General features: G+C 40.1%; 1 protein-coding gene across 1 annotated transcript; it reads right to left on the reverse strand.

Moving 5' to 3' along the window:
• Window positions 1–6,583: 6,583 nt before the first annotated feature.
• Window positions 6,584–14,612, reverse strand: LOC141049523 (keratin, type II cytoskeletal 7-like). Its single transcript, XM_073546067.1, has 9 exons — window positions 14,184–14,612; window positions 13,261–13,469; window positions 11,636–11,696; window positions 11,437–11,532; window positions 11,167–11,331; window positions 9,656–9,781; window positions 9,277–9,497; window positions 7,299–7,327; window positions 6,584–7,187 (listed from the first exon to the last, which is right to left on the reverse strand). Exons 1-9 carry the CDS (start codon window positions 14,610–14,612, stop codon window positions 7,042–7,044), a joined length of 1,482 nt encoding a protein of 493 aa, XP_073402168.1. The 3' UTR covers window positions 6,584–7,041.
• Window positions 14,613–19,475: the final 4,863 nt, after the last annotated feature.

A 19,475-nucleotide genomic window follows, 5' to 3' on the forward strand; every position in this document is an offset into this window, starting at 1 on the left:
GTGATTCTGTTATGATTGAGTCACCGTAGGAGGCAAAAATAGAAATGCTAGCTAAGTCCAGAAAACCAGAGAAGTTGGCAGCTATCGGATTGCAGACCCCTGAACCTATCAACACAACTAGCAGTAGCCGTGGGGGGCTCCTACGATGCCCTAGGCCCCTCGATCACAGCCGGAAGACTACATAGCCTAAAGACAGAAAGGGAAATCTAAACTGCCCCAGAGCAGACCCCAAAGCAAAAGGCAGCCCCCCACATATAATGACGGTGAAGCAAGAAGAAAGAACAAAACACAGACAGAAAGATAGACTGAGCAAAGATGGGGCCCAAGCTAGCTTAGATAGGAAAGGACAGGAAGGCTGCTGTCTGCAATCCGTGAAAAAACCCTATGAAAATAAGAGCCAACAAACTGACAGTAAAAAAGGCCCTGAAGACGCTAGGCTTCAAAAAAGGCTATGTCAGTACTCAGGAATATTCTGAAGACAGAGCAACAGGCAAAAGGAGATTCAGCTCACCCCAGCAGGGAATGGCAGAATCAGAAAAGCAAGGAAAAGCAAAACACTAATGCAAAAAGGCAAAGCAGAAATCTAGCTTTAGATGAGCAGGAATCAGACTGGTTTCCTAGAAGTCCACAGAGAAATCACCCGCAGGCCAGAAGGGCGTCGGCAGCCTTATATCCAGTCATTAACTCCACTCAGCCAGTCATCATCATCAGCCCCAGTTGTTTGACAATCAGGCTCACTACCTTTCTTCACCAGAAGAGGGAGTTCCTCGGGCCTCAGTAGTGAAGGGGAAAATGAACTCACAACAGGGGACAGTTGAGAGCAAATAATGTATTGAGGGTGGGGGACAGTAAATGATGAATTGAAGTTGGGGAGAGCAAATGATAATGAATTGAGGGGGGGAAGCAAATGATGAATTGAGTGTGGAGAATATCAAATGATAATGAATTGGAGGTGGGGAAGAGTAAATGATGATGAATAAAGGGTGGGAGAGAGAGGTAGAGAGGACATGATATAATGAATTGGGACAGAGGGGTATATGTAAATATCATGAATCGGGGAGATACAGAATGGGGGCTTTCAGGATGATGGAGTGTGACTGGTAATTTATTGGGGAAAGAGTACAGGAGCTAATTTATATAGTTTTTTGTTGGGGAAAGTGGCTATGTATAGTTAGTGGGGGCACACTGAGGGATTGCAATTTATATTTGGAATGGTGGGTTGCATATTAACTAATTATATATTAATGGTGGGTGTACATTTGTATTTAGCTGCAAAGCGTAGAAGCTGAGGAATGTGTTCTGGAAGCAGTGCTCTAGATAACTGTGTGCTATTATATGTAGAAAAATGTCCTGTCTGGAAGATGTGAGGAACGTCTGCGTTGGATGAAGAAGAAATGAAAAAATTAAGTACTTCAGCTATAGAAGTCACTGGTGAGTCAGTTTGTCACCTATACGCTGACACTATACACTATATAGTATACTAGCTGAAGAGCCCAGTGCTGCCCGGGCATAGTAACTAACTGTGGTTAGTTATAGCAAATTATAATTATCCTCCATCCCATAGTCCCGTGCCCATATACCCATCATACATATCCACGATCCCATAGGCCCATGCCCATATACCCATCATACATATCCTCCAACCCATAGTTGAGTGCCCATATACCCATCACACATCCTCCATCCCATAGTCCCATGCCCATATACCCATCATACATATTCGCCATCCCATAGTCGAGTGCCCATATACCCATCACACATCCTTCATCTCATAGTCCATGCCCATATACCCATCATACATATCCGCCATCCCATAGTCCCGTGCCCCTATACCCGTCATACATATCCTCCATCCCATAGTCCAGTGCCCATATACTCATCACACATCCTCCATCCCATAGTCAACCATTATGACATCATAATGAGCGGCGGGACATGCAACCTATGATGACATCAGCGTCACCATGACATCATAATGAGGGGCGGGGCTTGATACACACACTTTTTCCCCATTATGTAGATAGGGGCAAAATTGTTTGGTGAATTGGAACGCGCGGGGTTAAAATTTCACCTCACAACATAGCTTAGGACACTCTCGGGGTCCAGACGTGTGACTGTGCCAAATTTTGTGTCTGTAGCTGCGACGGTGCGGAGGCCAATCCCGGACATACATACCTACATACATATACACACATACATACACACACACACACTTGAGTTTTATATATTAGATATAGAGCTCCTGTGTAAAATGTAACTGGTGATCACTTTATTACTTGGAAACTATACACTAGATATAGAGCTCCTTTGTATAATGTCACTGGTGATCTCTGCATTAACTGTACACGATATACAAAGCCTATATGTATAATATCACTGGTGATCATAATTTTATTACCTGTACACTATATACAACTATATATAGAGCGGCTGTGTATAATGTAATTGGTGGTACCTGTATTACCAGTACACCGACACTATATACAGAGCTCCTGTGTATAATGTCACTGTTGATCCATGTATTACCTGTTAATTGACACTATATACAGAGTGCCTATTATGCCACTTGTGATCACTGTATTAGCTGCACACTGTACACTATATACAGAGCTCCTGTGCATAATGTCACTGGTTATCCCTCTATTACACATACACTACATACAGAGCTTCTGTGTATAATGTCACTGGTGATCCCTGTATTGCCTGTACACTGTTACTGTATACAAAGAAATGGTACCCTAAACACATTTTTAAAGCTTTTCTCAGTTTTAAAGATCACAGAAATTTTCCCACACCATGTAACACTGAATGAATGAGAAATTGATCACTGCAACATTTTACATGATTTTTCTCAGTTTTAGAGATCACATAAATGTTCCCAGACCACAACACACTATACGGCTGAGAAATGTAACCCAGCAACACTTTTTAAATTTTTTTCTCAATTTTAGAGAGTGTCAGAAATGTTCCCAAAACACGTAGGACAGTATCCAATATACAAAAATTGAAGGTTATAACACGGAGGACCATGAAACCAAGGCAAATCAAAAAGAGAAAGGTCCTCCAATGAAGGTTTAAAAAGTATTATTTTATTCAATAAATAACATGATAAAATTGAAACGGCAAACCATGCAGAAATGGAATAGCAAAAAACACAAACACACTGGGTGACAAATGAGTAGCTAATAAAAATCTGCATCAATTAGGACACATGAGAAGAGCACAAAAAAAAGAAATATAATATGCAAAAATACATAAAGTGCCTAGTGCAGAGAAACTATTAAATGGTATATCTCAAATATCCAAAGATGTTATATTAATCCAATATTAATGCATAGAAAATTCATCTTTATATAAAGTGCTCAATGCAGCAATAAAGTTATAAAGCAATAAATCATGAAGCTATGTATTGATTTACAATGCCTAGAACAAAATCATGCACATAAAGAATATTTGTGTACTGGCATTGCTGATTTTCCCATGTCTGGTCTCCTCAAGAGGGGAAAATAACCCCTTAAAAGGTAAGTGAATGGGTGCGTCTGAGAAAGATATTCATCGAGACGCGCGCCAGGGGGACCCTGGGTGATACTTCATCTTGGTAAATATAAACTATCTAAGCTTTTTTACTTATAGCCATGAGGTGCACTTTCTCATACCTGGTCCTCTCCTTATATTTACATCATTCACTTACCTTTTAAGGGTTTTTTTTTCCCCTCTTGAGGAGACCAGACATGGGAAAATCAGGTATTGTAAATCAATACATAGCTTCATGATTTATTGCTTTATAACTTTATTGCTGCATTGAGCATTTAATATAAAGATGAATTTTCTATGCATTAATATTGGATTCATATAACATCTTTGGATATATGAGATATACCATTTAATGGTTTCTCTGCACTAGGCACTTTATGTATTTTTGCATATTATATTTCTCTTTTTTGTGCTCTTCTCATGTGTCACAATTGATGCAGATTTTTACTAGCTACTCATTTGTCACCCAGTGTGTTTGTGTTTTTTGCTATTCCATTTCTGTATGGTTTGCCGTTTCAATTTTATCATGTTATTTATTGAATAAAATAATACTTTTTAAACCTTCATTGGAGGACCTTTCTCTTTTTGATTCACATAGGACAGTATGTCTGAGAAATGGAACCATAGAAAATTTTTAAAAGCTTTTTCTCAGTTTTAGAAATCACAGAAATTTTCCCAGACCACGTAATACTGTATGGCTGAGAAATAGAACCCTTCAAAATTTTTAAAAGTTGTTTCTCTGTTTTATAAATCACAGAAATGTCCCCAGACTATGTAACACTGTATGGCTGAGAGATGGAAGCCAACAAAATGTTTTAAAGATTTTGTCAGTTCTAGAGATCATAGAAATGTTCCCAGACCACGTAACACTGTATGACTGAAAAATGGAACGCTGCAACATTGTTAAAAGCTTTTTCTCAGTTTTAGAGATCACATGAATTTACTCCACACACTACGGAAAAGTGTATGGCTGAGAAATGTAGCCCAGGAAAAATGTTGCTCGCCAAGTAACAATCACATTCGAGCACTGTAATAGTCGGGTGATAACTATCAACGAGCACATTCGCTCATCACTATTCATTAACTTAACAGTTTGTGGCTTTCTGTATAACTCGCCCAACCCCTTCAATGTCTTGGACGGATTTGCACTTTTGAAATAAATAATTCCATTACAATCAGATATTTTCAACTAAGCAACTTTATTGGCATACAAGAAACAGTGAAAGTTTACTAGTTATAAACTAAAGCAGTGATGATATACAACAGCAATCACATCAGGACTCAATATGTGGTGGTAGTCACTTCAAAGACATATAAGAGATGTCATCTTTGGACAACCCTTTGAGTTGAAAATTACTAGTAAAATAATCTGATACATCACGCTGCATGTAGAAAAAGGAAAAGTCCAGCTGATAAAAAAAGGCTATTTATCGCCTTTTTTTATCAGCTGGACTTTTCATTTTTCTACATTGCTTCCAAGAGGTCTCCTTGCAGTCTGTGCTGACAACACGCCACAACAGGCGAGCTGGCTTTACTCTACTTCTTTATCACGCTGTATGTGCATACAATATCTGTATCCAAATGATCTCTAGTGAAATTACATTTCAGATAATCTAGCAACTGATTCGTATCCTTCATCTTATAACATTTTGCAAATGTTATAGTACACATTAATAAGTCAGGTTCAATTATTGGAATTAAAAAGGTATTAGAATATCTACTGATAGAATTTGGAGAATTTGGACAATTCTTCATTCCCAAAATGTCAGTCTGTCTCTATCTATCTATCTATCTATCTATCTATCTATCTATCTATCTATCTATCTATCTATCTATCTATCCACTGTATCTGTCTATATTCTATCGATATTTCTAATATCTGTCTATCTGTATAGTCTTTATTTAAATATATAAATATTTAAAACAACATTTAATCTTCACTTTACAAATCCAACTTTATCTTTATCCTACCAATTGTTTCATTAATTGTTCCAGTGGTAGGAGATCTAGACATTCAACCTCTCACAACCTATATTATTTTACCATGGATGTTTATAACCATTTGAATTTCCAACTTGGATAACTATATTAAGTTTAAGATTAGATGAGAAGCTGTAAATGACAAATAAAATTACCGTAACAATTCAGCACGTGGTATTATCTATATGTTTTCAAATAACAGCTTTCTACAAGTCTCTTATTTCTTATAATCTGTTTTAGGGTTTCCCTAAAAGACAGCAGAAAGCTCGAAAGAGTTGTCACTTTACAGGAGGGGTGGAAAACTCTGCTTTAAATGTAACCGTCATTTTCATTTTTATTTCATAAATCAGTGGTACACATGGAAATAAGTAACTTTGTATTATATCTTTATCAGAGAAATCTTCTTTCTCATCCAGGACTGATCAGCTATTCTGAGAATTATCATCTCACAGGTAAAATCTCTATTTGGTTAATACAGACTTTATATTAGTGAGATAGAGATGGCAGTTGCTGCTGATAAGAATCTATGCAGAGAGGAGGGAGGAACTAGAGGCAGAGCTCCTCCTCTTTCTCCTTCCCCCTCCATAGAATCTTATGAGCAGCAGCTCTCATCTCCTACCTCAGTAAGGTAAAATTCTGTCTTTGCTGAATACAGACTTGTCCTGTGAATCGCAAATTTTGAGAATGACTGATCAGTCCTGAAGGAGAAAGAAGCAGATTTCTCTGATAAGATATATTACAAAGTTTCTTATTTTATAGTGTACTATTGATTTATTAAATAAAAAATAAAATTACAGTTACGCTTTAACCATACATGCTTGTCAATGCAACAGACAAAAATAAGCTAGAATATAAAATAACTATATGCAGAAGAAACACACACAAAAAAAGGTTTACTACAAGTAATAAGGAGATAAAATAAGGATGGAAGGAACACACATATATAGAAGTTACATACCCTCACAAGTGTGTACATATATATATTAGTAAATATGTAAAACTTACCTTAATTGTATAAAATTTTAATAAATCATATAAAATAAATTATATAATCTGATTTAAGCTTAAACTCACTGGCTTCTTAATGTACTTTGAAAAGCTAAAATGTGGCAAATCCTGAATTTCACAGTATAAGATTATCAGTATGGGAAGTTCTTCTAAATTTGTTTTCAAAATTGGAAACTTAAATTTAATGACAGTTAGTACTTGCTTTGGGATTGAAAGACGTGTGTGATATATTTTGTGTATGTTAGGGGGATATTAGTTATTTGGGTACATTTTGAGCAGTCAGAAGACTGTAACTCCCCAGGCACCGAGATTTTCAATATGGAATTTTAGCCGATTTTACAAAGAGGCTTATTGTTAATAGGGTGCTATTTTACCAAAGTAAATGCTCATCTTAGAAGTCTCTTTGAAAATGAGGCTACTTTTTAAGTTCATGTTGTAAAATCATCACTGCTAAAGCTATAGATAGAGGCTATTGAAAAATGGTAAAGCTTGAATATTGCAAGTGATGGCTGATTCACTTCAACAATGGTGCCCATGGCTGGAATGGTGTTTAGACTTTGAGGTATAGCTGCTGGACACGAATCCTCCCTTGTGATGGTGGTGATGATGTCCACCGTGAGAAGACGATCCCGAATGTTTCCCTCCAGTGCTGGAGTGGAGGACAGCTAGAAGGAATAAATGAAATGTTTGATGTGAGTAAAAATGTTCCATTTTCTTTATTTCTCAAATCAAGATGCCATGTCAAGAGTTAAAATATATCACGGAAATATACTTACAGACATTCACGTGACCCTCGGAACACAGCCTGCAAATAAATTGATAATTAATTACTACCATTATGAAGCATTACTCTGATAACAGGGTCACTTTCTATAAAATATACAGGTCATCTAAAACTGAAAAACTGAACGCTAACCCATGTAGCTGTCTACTATAGGGAGATTCCAACTATATCATGCAGAAAACTGAATAAGGCTATAAATAATAGCACCGGCGTATGTGGTACAAGTGTTGTGCATTACAAAGTTTTCTTCCAGCTGGAAAAGCCAATAATGGATGGATGAGATACAAAATGGTTTTGGCTGACTAGCACCAGTGGGAAATACTGATTGAAATATGCAAGTGTAAAAGTGACCAAAGAGGTTCTCCATAACTAAGATTTATCATTAGAGATGAGCCAATCGATTCGATGCAAGTGAAATTAATGTTGAGATTTTATGTTGAGGACAATAAAACATCCAGACTCCTTATCTATGAACTAGTCCAATATTTATGTTTCTCCCTCTCCCATAATGATAATTCTGCTTCACGTCACTTGTCTTATCTATTGCATTCTTTCTGTGCTGTGTTGTGCATATATATGTAATTCTTCAGATTTTGTATTAGTCAACGCTAGAGTTGAGCGACTTTGGTCGGATCGGGTTTCGTGAAACCCGAATGAAACAAAATAAGTTTCAGATGAAACTCGTCCGACTAGAGCAAAACAAAGTCGGAGTTTCGTCCGAAACCCGACCCCAATGCAAGCCAATGGGAAATAAAAGTCGGACGAAACTCCGACTTTTTTTGCTCTAGTCGGACGAGTTTCATCTGAAACTTATTTTGTTTCATTCGGGTTTCACGAAACCCGATCCGACCAAAGTCGCTCAACTCTAGTCAACGCCTGATGAAGAGACCTGAGTAGTCTCAAAAGCTTGCAATGTGTTACCATCTTTTCAGTTAGCCATTAAAAGGTATCAACCACTGAGGACTCTCAATTCTGAATATTTTTCTGTTGAGATTTTAAGAATTCACTCAAACAACTTGCGATTCACATTGTTTGAACTGTCTAAAATGGCTGCTGCCATTTTACCACATTACAGAAGAAAGCATAAGCCAGAGAAGGCTTACAAGACCTGGTGTGCAGCCGGTTGGATTCCTCCATGATGGCTTGCAGTTATCACATCACATGGTACAGCACAACCAATCAGGAAGGACTATCATTGCCTCTAGAAAATTAGAGGCAGGAAATGCAGCAGCTATTTTGTGGTGACTCTGCATAGTAAAAGGACTTCATATCATATGGCTTAGCCAGCCATAGAGTAAAGCAAAGAAAGCCATAAAACATCACAGAAATTGTATGCATAGCGTATGGTAGCATAGCAATGAAGAAGATTAATTTGTAAGGAACATGTTATTGGTTGCCACCATTATGGTAAGGTCACTTTGACATTACTAAGGCTGTGTTTGTGTTAAAGAGCTTGAACTGGGTTGGATACACATCTAGGAGACCTTGGCGACTTACATGTCTTTTTAGGACAAATGAAGGCTTTGGAGAACTTTTGATTTGCGGTAAATGACATTTTTTGGAAAAACTTCTCCAAAGCTAGTTAATTTTAAATTCAAAAGAGTCCCTCATCTCTGCTTATCACTGTCCAAAAAGATAGGTGATAAGTGTATGATCACTTCCATTGCTGGGACACTTTTGATTATAGCACCAGAGGCACCATGTGCCCATTTTGAATGGGATTCATTCTATGTCTAAGGAGTGGATGAGGTAAACATGTGTAATCGCCACTCAATTGAATTGTAGGACACACAACTTAATTTTTATGGTGGTCCTAGCAATTAGGTCCTTTCATCCATATTATGGATAGATGATATGTTTTGATTATAGTAAATCTATTTTTTTATGTTATTGTCCGTTTCTTGTAAAGCAAACTACATATTACCATGCTATATTAACAACAGAGTCAGTGTTATAGAGACATAACATACCTGCTTTCTTCTCCTTCCAGCATTTTCTTATAGGTGGCGATCTCAATATCTAGAGCCAGTTTGACGTTCATCAGCTCCTGGTATTCTCTCAGTTGGCGAGCCATGTCCTGCTTGGCTTTCTGTAGGGCAGACTCCAGTTCTGACAATTTGATCTTGGCATCTCGGACAGCAGCTTCACCACGTTCTTCAGCCTCTGCGATGGCAGCTTCCAGGGCAGCACGCTAGACATAAAGTTAAATATTACTGTTTCTATTGCTCTAATATTTTCTTGCATCAAATATGATAAAGTTCTTTATATTAAGAAAAATGTATTTGGGCTGCAAATAACATTATTTCATAGATAGATCCTAATATATACATTTTTATTAAGGTTCTGTACCTGGGATTTAGCACACTCAATCTCTCCCTTGAGCCTCTGGATTGTTCGGTTCAGTTCAGCGATCTCATTTCTGCTGTTCTGCAGGTCATTGCCATTTCTTCCAGCTGCCATGCGGAGGTCCTCAAACTATATGTGAAAATTGAGGAGAAAAACAAACAAAACACATGTAAACAGATCCTTAGTAGAGACTGGGAGTGTTGGTTCACTCTTCCAGTGGGCAGCAAAATATTAGTTATATAAGCACAAAAGCTCATCCATCCAATTTGTGGCTCATACTGCAGCTCAGCTCCACCATGAGAATAGGCCATGGTTGTATATTCCTGGAATCCAGCTTTAATATTATCCACACTCCCATTTCTTATTGTCATTCCTGATTGCATCAGATCACCATAATAGTGGGATTGTTAAACTTGCTCACAGTAGCTAGGCTTCCTTTATCTAGAGCCAAGATTAAATCAATCCCAACTAATCTAAAAATTATAGGAAGTCTGTCAGCTGAAACTGACAGTATAAACTAAGAACATAGCCTCATAGAGGACATAGCCCTAAAAAAATCATACTGTTAGTTATAATTGCACTCTCCATTCTGCAGAAACTGAAGTTTACTCAGTTATGCTAATTATGGAGCTCGGTGCACCATTGGTGTGACTAAAAAGCTCAAAGACTCATTCCGCCAACTGGATTTGCATACCCTACCTCCCTCACTGGTAAGTGACTGCAATGAACTCTCTTTGGAGACTGTGCTCGCTTCAGGAAAGCCAATGCTGTCAATCACCAAAGAGAGAGGTGGGGCATGCGAAACCAGTGGGTGGAATGGTGCACTTAACCGTTCAGCTACACCAAGGGTGCACTAAGCATCCTAATAAGTATGACTGATTTAACTTCAGTTTCTACAGACAGTTGTAACAGTAAAGCTGTGATTTTCATAGGAACTATATCCCCAACAAGGCTATGTGAATCATAGAATGTTAGAGTTGGAAGGGACCTCCAGGGTCATCTTGTTCAACCCCCTGCTCAATGCAGGATTCACTAAACCATCTCAGACATCTCAGTCCAGCCTCTGTCTGAAGACTTCCATTGAAGGAGAACTCACCACCTCTCGTGGTAGCCTGTTCCACTCATTGATCACCCTCAATTTCAGTTGGGCTGAACGACTTCCTTTAAAGCACAAAATGACAATTTCAAATAAGTTCTCGGAGTACTCATGGTGTAGCAAAACAGGTCAATGCATCTTTTCACCTTCTTATTTTCCATTTGCCCTCCTCTTCTGTGATTGATAGTTCTGGTTTTACAGGGACCAGATAAGGTTGGAGATAGATGGAAAACAAGAACCTGGGAAGATGCACAGAAGTTTATTAGCCACCACAAGGGTGCACCAAGGGCCTGTGCTTGGTTTGAATGGTTATTTGGTGCAGACATACTCCTGTTGATGCTATCAGCCTGTAGAAAGCTTGTTGGCATTCCTTCTGGATCCCTGAAACAAAGATATGTAGTACCTCTCATAAACTTACCCTTGACTGGTACATGGCCTCGGCCTCAGCTCTGCTCCTGCTGGCAATCTCTTCATACTGAGCTCTGACCTCCGCGATGATACTGTCCATGTCCAGGTCTCGGCTATTATCCATAGACACAACTACTGATGTGTCTGAGATCTGAGCCTGGAGCTGAGCAATTTCCTAAAGTGATAAAGAAATATATCTTCAAAAAAATAAACTAATTAAAGTTTAAATGTACATTTCTAGAAAGAGTTGTATGGAAAATATATAATAGGTGTTTCTTACAGCATCATATAGCGTTCTTAGGAAGTTGATCTCATCAGTGAGGGAATCTGCTTTGGCCTGAAGTTCAGCTTTGTTTAAGAATGCAGCATCAACATCCTATAATACAAATATCATGTAATAGTATAATTATCCGATATAATGTATGTGTACATCCATATAATGGATATTACAGTTAATCCAGAAAACTGTGCACACTCACTCTCTTAACAGAAACAAATTCGTTTTCAGCAGCTGTCCTCCTATTAACCTCTTCTTCATACCTGAAGAATGAAAATCATTTTATTCAATGACTTATATACTGTACCTTACAAAATTGTAATAATTAGCACCAAGTAAGGGGGTCAACACTACTAAGTATACTACTTTCTAATACTGAAAACATTGGTGATGTCTTCCTTGTAATTATAACACTATGTAAGTTCCAAGAGTGGATCTATCTAAAGATTATATAATGGCGCATACTGTATATTCAGTACCTAAAGTTTTTGAACTAGAAAAACAGGACCAAATTATGTATATCCTTTCATCTGTACTGGAAATGTAAAAAAAAAAAGATCTAATAACATTGGCTGAAAGATAAACTCAAGATCTTGACGATATCGGTAAGTGTTCATATAAGCGCTCTCCTTACTTGTCTGAAATGTTTCAACAGGATAAATGGTTACAATTGCAAAGTGTTTGTAGAAACAAGCAATTTACTTCTGAGGATTTTATTATTCTATAGGCTACTGATCATAGGTGTAGTCATACCATTGGTTAAACCAGTGCAGTCGCACAGTGGCCCAAGGCAGATATGACTGATTAGACTGCAAAGGACCCCTGTATATTTCTTGCACAGAGGCCCTCCCTGTCCTGCCGCTGTCCACCAGTGATTCTCATCACCTAGGTTACCAGTCACCTCTGCCATCTGCAGTGGTCACTCTTCAAGGCAAGGAGTACTTTGTTTGCAAGATCTTTGTTATAGAGCCAGCTATTTGTGCTCTGAAGCTAGTCAGATCATTGGATCCAGGCCACATTCCGTATCCCTGTGCTCTTTCGATACTGTAAAGGTAAGGGTGCCACTTCTAGCAGTATTGAAGAGCATGTGGGGTTCAGACCAGCGACTCAATCATGCCATTGGCTCAAGCTGTAGGAGCCAATCTTCAGGAACACATCAACCTCCAGCAACGTGGAAGCAGAGAGCCTGGAAAACATTGCATTGTTGAAGATTGATCTTGAGAAAACCCTTTTAATTCTTGATTCTAGAGATGAGTGGATTGATCTGCAGAAGATCAACTTTGAGTCAAATTTCTTGAAAATCACTGGCACCCATGAATTTGAACACTTTTTGATTGAATTTGCAAGGATCACAAAAAAAAGAATGCCTTATGTCATTTCACATACGGCTGAAGCATGAGCGAGGCTACTCCTTAATACCCTGCAGCTATGGCACCATATAGCTGTATCACAAGTGATCAGGGGAGCTATCACAGCCTTTATAAGATGGGGGGCAGCCAAGGAGTGGCAATTTAGGCTTGGACAGTGTAGGAATTGCAGCTTATTCCACACCGAGATAGAAAAAGGCCTACTCTGATTCTGGTGTACTATAATTAGAATTTACAGGATAATTTAATGATATTTAGAGTCATCTGGATTTTTACTTCTTTTACTTTGAAGTCGTTTTGTAGGACTTGTGTCACTTAAAGAAGATCTATATGCTCTCCTAAATGTATATGGTAATAAATTATTTCTTTCTGCAGCTCTCATATTAGATGGCAAAAATGTGGTGTATTTTGCAAAGCGAGTCCTGAGTATCACACATATGTAGTAGTGATAAGTTCATACCGTCTTCTTAGTTCTTCCACTGTTCCCTCCATGTTATTCCTTTCTGCCTCAAGGTTAGCCCTCTCACATTCCAGGCTCTCCAGTTGTCTCCTGAGGTTACTGATAAAAGCCTCAAACAGAGGTTCAATCTGGCACCGAGCTGTTTTCTGATCTTGTAGAAGAGCCCACTTGGTCTCCAGCATCTTATTTTGTTGTTCCAAAAATCGAACCTTAAAAAAAAGTATATAGAAATAAAATATGAAATGCAACTTTGATAAGAAAATGCTTGGCTTTCTATGCAATATTGCCATACAGGGAAATCTCTCTAAAGACCACCTTTGTCACAAGACTATTCCTTTATCTACACCTACAAATTGAAAACTGGTCATTTTCATTGAGAGTACCATCCCATTAAATGAACATTTTTACTTTTGGGTGGTCATCTCCGTTTCAATGCAAGGAATTTGTCAGCCAATAATCCACATATGAATGGCTAGAACATTGGAAGAGAGACAATTTGAGAACCTGAAACATTTCTGCTTGAGTGTTAGAGAGATTTCATGGATCCTTTGAGCACTGATTTTTTTGTTGTTGTACCATTCTTAATTTTAAATGTTTAATACTTGTTGAAATAACACATTTCTAAACTCAGAAGGCAAGTGTTGGTGAATATTGAGCCAGAAAGGATTTTTTTATTCCATCTTTACATTGCCACACTATCCATTAATATTTTTTTCTTTCTACTTCTGGAACAACATGGACATTCAGATGAATAATGTGTAAAACATGTTTTACAATTCCAAAAATGATTTATGGTAAATAGTTGACTATTTGGATTTGATCAAGGACAAAAAATAAATAAAATAAGCTATAATCATGCTACATATTTACTGAGCCAAGTTTTATGTCACATTGAAAGTCAAATAAAAGTAGTGAGGCTTTACCTTGTCAATGAAGGAAGCAAACTTATTGTTCAGACCTTTGATCTGATTCTTCTCTTCAGTCCTCACTCTCTGGATGTTTGGGTCAATCTCCAAATTCATGGGAGCCAGGAGACCCTGGTTGATGGTGACAGAAGTGATTCCGCCACAGCCAGATTGTCCTCCAAATCCATGACCACCACCACCGATGCCAAACCCAGATCCATGTCCGCTCTTTCCTGAGTGGAGACTTCCCAACGAGATCTTATGTCCCTTGGATCCAAAACTATGGGCACTCTTGCTGCTGAAGCAATGTGGAGTCTTGTGTCCATGGCCCGTGTGTTTAGAAGAGTGGGATAAGATGCTGTGAGAGCTGGAATGTTTGGGTAAAGCTACAGAGCAGGAGCTGAAGTGCTTGTGTCCAGAGGAGGAGTGGATGGAGTGATGAGACATGATGGTTCTTCTTAGTAAGGATGTAAAGTGGAGTTGCTCAGTCGCCTTTAGATGGCTGCTACTGTTGCTTGGTCTTTTTATACTTACAGCGGGTGTAGTCATAGAAATATAGCCTGTCATTAATGCATGTGAGTCTGGCTTCATGGCATTAGATCCTCCTTGCTTCATAGGAAATAAAACAATCATCTGCTTATGATAAAGCATCTTTTTAGAGGCAGCATTAGTTATATTAGAAGAATGGGTGGATGGAATAAGTATTAATCTGTTTATTGAGCAATGAAAGAATGACCGTTCTGTTACTGGGAAGCCAGAAAGCTATACTCAGACAGCAGTAAGAAGCCATTACTGCGTTGTCCAAGCACAGTAGCAGTGTAAATGCAGTGGGGGCCATAAATAATAACCGTGATTTTCTCTTTTCCCTACAATAGCTGCAGGGATTGAAGCTCAATCCAGCTGTTTAACCCTTCAGATGCCACATCAGACAGTTCCCTTTCTTTGTACGTCAACTGGCAGCTCAGCAAAGTATCACGACAATCGGTTGCAAAGCAGACAGCAGCCTAACAATGGCCCTCCCGATCTGCCATGTACTGGGGTCTTTTAGGTCTTATCTAAGGGTGCATTCCCATATGTTCAACCATCCATTATTTTTTTTCATTTGTGCTGATGTAAGCATGCAAAAGGCTCATGCTCTGCATGCACATCTGGGGTCATGCTATATGTAACAGAGCACCAGAAAAACAAAAACTAAAATATATACACACAGCCCTCACATGATATGATACCCCATATACAACCTTTCCCTTTATCCCTTTTCCTTCTCCCTCATGTATAGTCCTGACTTTCATTCATCCCATAAACAGTGGGTAAGGAAAGTATTCAGACCCTTTTAAATTTTTCACTCTTTGTTTCATTGCAGCCATTTGGGAAATTCAAAAAAGTTCATTTTTTTCTCATTACTGTACTCTGCACCCCATCTTGACAGAAAGAAAATAGAAATGTAGAAATTTTTGCAAATTTATTTAAAAAGAAAAACTGAAATATCACATGATCATAAGTATTCAGACCCATTGCTCAGACACTCATATCTGTACATTTCCTTGTGATCCTCCTTGAGATGGTTCTACTCCTTCATTGGAGTCCAGCTGTGTTTAAATAAACTGATAGGACTTGATTTGTAAAGGCACACACCTGTCTATAATTATGTTACATTGCAGTGAATGATGTCATGAGACGCTGGTGCAGCATCAGGGACCAGTACCGGCGGAAACGTCAGCAGCGGGCCAGGAGTGGGTATACAGCACAGACCAAAAGAAAATACATCTATTTTGATCGCCTGTCTTTTCTGGCTCCCGTTCTGGATCTCAGACCGTAAGTACATACATCACACCACATTCTTCATATGCTGTTAGGGTCATATCTACAATTTTTTTTAATCACGTACACTCAGTCCATCCTCACTGAGAGGGAAACAGGCTCAGACTCAGAGGCCCCTATCGACCCATTCGGGGGGAGATGAAGAGGTGGCTGGCACATCTTCTGCACCTTCCAGCTACATCCCACCACCACCATCACTACCAGCACTAGCAGTGGCATCAGCAAGACAGGAGGAGCATTCAGAGGAGGACCAGGGAAACAGCTGCAGCCCTACCGTGACTCTGGAGACCTCACCACAGCATGCCATCATCCCACGCTGTGGCTGACGCAAGAGAGACATTCCAGCCTCTGACACCAGAAGGCATGTTGATACTGGGGCATTAAATTATTTGGCAAGGGCTGCCCACAATTATGGTGAGGAACCCTATGCCCGCAGCTTGGCCTGGTGCCTCCATCGACTACCCTGGGAGGTCAGACTGCGTGTCCGAGGATCTATTCAAATACTGATTGATGCCTGGACACCCGCCAATAACCCATATCAGGTTTTTGAATATTTGGAATGGTGGCAGCTGTCCACCAATAACCAGCTTTGAATGGCCCCAATAACACAAGTGCAGGCACAATCAGTATCTGAGCCACCTCCTCCCCAGGTGCCTACACCACAGCCAAATCCCCCTCCAACCCTACATTGGCCTACACAGGCCCAAATGTCAGCCTACAATCCACCTACCCAATATGGCCAGTTGATCAGACCCACTGTTGGAGGCTGGTCCCACCATGGGTATGGTTGACATGGCCATATTGGGGGTTATGAAGCACGTGGGTACCCAAATACCCTAGAGTATCCACTCCAATCTCCCTCATCCCACTTATTAACTTAACAACAGGATCCTGGCCAGATCAACCATCCTGGGGCTGAATATGTACACACACAGGGTGAGGTACAAGTTGTGTCTCAAACACAGCAACCACCTCAAGCTGGCCTCCCGCCATCCCCACCACCAACCTAGCATAACTTATAATTTTGTCTTTTTTATTTTTGCTCATGTAAAGTTATTTGTTTGTCATTTTTCTTATTAAAATTGTTTAAATATTTCTGGCCCCACATTGATTGGGCACAAAAGCCATATGCTAATAATAAGGTTTATTGTTTACAAAAGTTATATTTTGACATTATAAACAATTGAAACTATATGAATTCTGTCTGCTTTTTATTGCCAATATTGGTCAGCTTAAGATTTACACATTTTACACATTATAAGGGAAACAGAACACACACTTCAATAACAAACATGTGTGGCGCCCCTGAGGGTCCAGTCACCACAGAGGTACTGCATCTCCTCCTGAGGTGTAGTGTCCCACTTCACAGGTAAGATGGTAACACCTGACCAGACTCCAGCACCTACGTCCAGCACAGACACCTTAGAAGAGCAGAGCACCCTTTATGGCAGCTGCTTTGGTTCATGAAGGGTGCTGGGTGGTTTGTGGAGCTTAGAAACACTAGAGGGGAAAGCTGACAGGAAGTTAGTCAGGAGTTCCCCTATGGGGGATGGAGGGAAAGGACGTTTTTGCAGCAGCCTCCTGGAAGCTGGAGCTGTTTGCAAGGAAAGAGAAAGAAAGAAGGATCAGTTGTTCAGAAGGAAGATAGATAAGAATGAAACGTGAGGAGGAGAGAGACTGGGGACTGGGGCTAGTGTAGAGCCCTTTCCTAAGTTTAATGTGCCAAGGCCGGGTGCTGGTATCCAAGGCTGTGTGTGATACTAATGATCCTGCAGCAGAAACCGGAGGAATAGAAGTTGTGACCACTTTATTCCCACCTAAGACTCGAAGACACAGCAGCAACGTGTGTGAGCCAGGACATGATTGTATGGAGTCCAAGAAGCAGGCTACAGCTGTCAGTCATATGAGTGGAGTTCCAAGTAACATCAAGAAGGAGGAACTTGAGTGTAATTCAGAACTACAAGTACTTCAGATTAGCGGTAGCAAGGAGACGTTCAAAAAAGGCACACGGAAGGGAGTGCTGGAAGGGTGTATTCCATTTGCCTGGAAGTTGGCTGAGCCTCTTACCTGGAGGCTGCGTCACTGAAGCGGGCACCTGTCTGTGCCAGAAACATGAGTAAAAGAATTGGAACTGCACTCAGTTGTGTCATTGCCTCCTTCCTGCGCCAACCCAGTCAGCACTGCTATATCTCAGTGCCTAACACTACACCATCTACTACTACTGCCCTGGGACTACATCTCTACCTGTGGAGATCTATTCCATCTTTACTGCCTTATACCATCTGTCCCAAAGGATTTGCACCGCAGCGTCGGCGTAACACCTTCATTGCCGAGTACCACAGGTGGCGTCACGAACTATCTACCTATAATCTTTATTCAGCTTCATTGAACCTATTTTACATGGACACCCAGTGCCACGGACCAGGTCACTGCCACCGTGACCTATCCCTCTAAGACACCGGCCTGGTACCGAGTAGCCCCACGTGTTATGAATGGGTCACCGAGGAGGATGGCAGGAACAGGTTAAGCCACCAGAAGACCAGAGAGGTCGGTAACTAAGCAGATTACAGACCTCTGATCCTATCCGCACAACTAGCAGTAGCCGTGGAGTGTTCCTACAATGCCCTAGATGCTTCGTCACAGCCGGTGGACTAACTAAGCCTAAAGACAGAAAGATGAAATCTAAACTGCACCAGAGCAGATCCCCAAAGGAATAGACAGCCCCCAAACATATATTGTCGTGAGACAAGATGAGAAACAAACAGGCAGAGAACAGACTGAGCAAACGATGGGGCCCAAGCTGTCTAGACAGGACAGGACAGAAAAAGATACCGTCTGCAACCACGCACAAAACCCGGAAAAAGTCCAACACTTCTGATATACAAAAAAACCTGAGATCACACGATCTCACCCCCGCTAGATCAGCACTCTGGTATAAAACAGCAGCAAGCAAAAAGATACTAACATAACAGGGGACTGAACAAGCTGCAACATATGAAGCAGGGCCCAGCGCTGCCCCCAGCAGGGAGCACGCTGAACCCTGGCAGCAAAGCAAAAAAAAAGACCCAACCAGATTAGATGCAAAGGATTAGCAAAAGAATCGCTTAGTTGAACATGCAGATCAGGCTGGGGACAAAAGAGCTCCAAATGCACACAGAGGAAAAAAATCACCAGCAACCTTCAAGAGCAGCCAACTCCATTATATGCTCCCAGCCAGCAATCCCAGATTCCCAATTATCATCGTCAGGTGGAGAACCTCCATCCAGCTGGCCAGCTCCACTACTCTCAGTAACCACCAGAGGGAGCAGAGGAACTTTGGCTCAGAAATCCGAGCAAGGGAATTCACAACACCCACAGCCCAGGGGGTGATCCACATGCTTTTTAACAAAATAAATGCAATTTACAACATAGATGTAGCATTCTCTTGCCATGAAGTAGTTCCCTCAGGTGAAGCAAAATAGCTAGTCAACATATCCAGCACTTTGAGTC

Source organism: Dendrobates tinctorius, unplaced genomic scaffold, assembly GCF_039654945.1.
Source record: "Dendrobates tinctorius isolate UK_male_01 unplaced genomic scaffold, ASM3965494v1 ptg000145l, whole genome shotgun sequence".
In the NCBI taxonomy this organism is placed as follows: Eukaryota; Metazoa; Chordata; class Amphibia; order Anura; family Dendrobatidae; genus Dendrobates; species Dendrobates tinctorius.

Coding starts and splice junctions, on each gene's coding strand:
- LOC141049523 (XM_073546067.1), bottom strand. CDS start 14,612: ATGTCTCATCACTCCATCCACTCCTCCTCTGGACACAAGCACTTCAGC. Junction 11,533..11,635: donor AATTTGTTTCTGTTAAGAGA/GTGAGTGTGCAC, acceptor TTTGTATTATAG/GATGTTGATGCTGCATTCTT. Junction 7,328..9,276: donor CTGGAAGGAGAAGAAAGCAG/GTATGTTATGTC, acceptor ATTTATTTGCAG/GCTGTGTTCCGAGGGTCACG.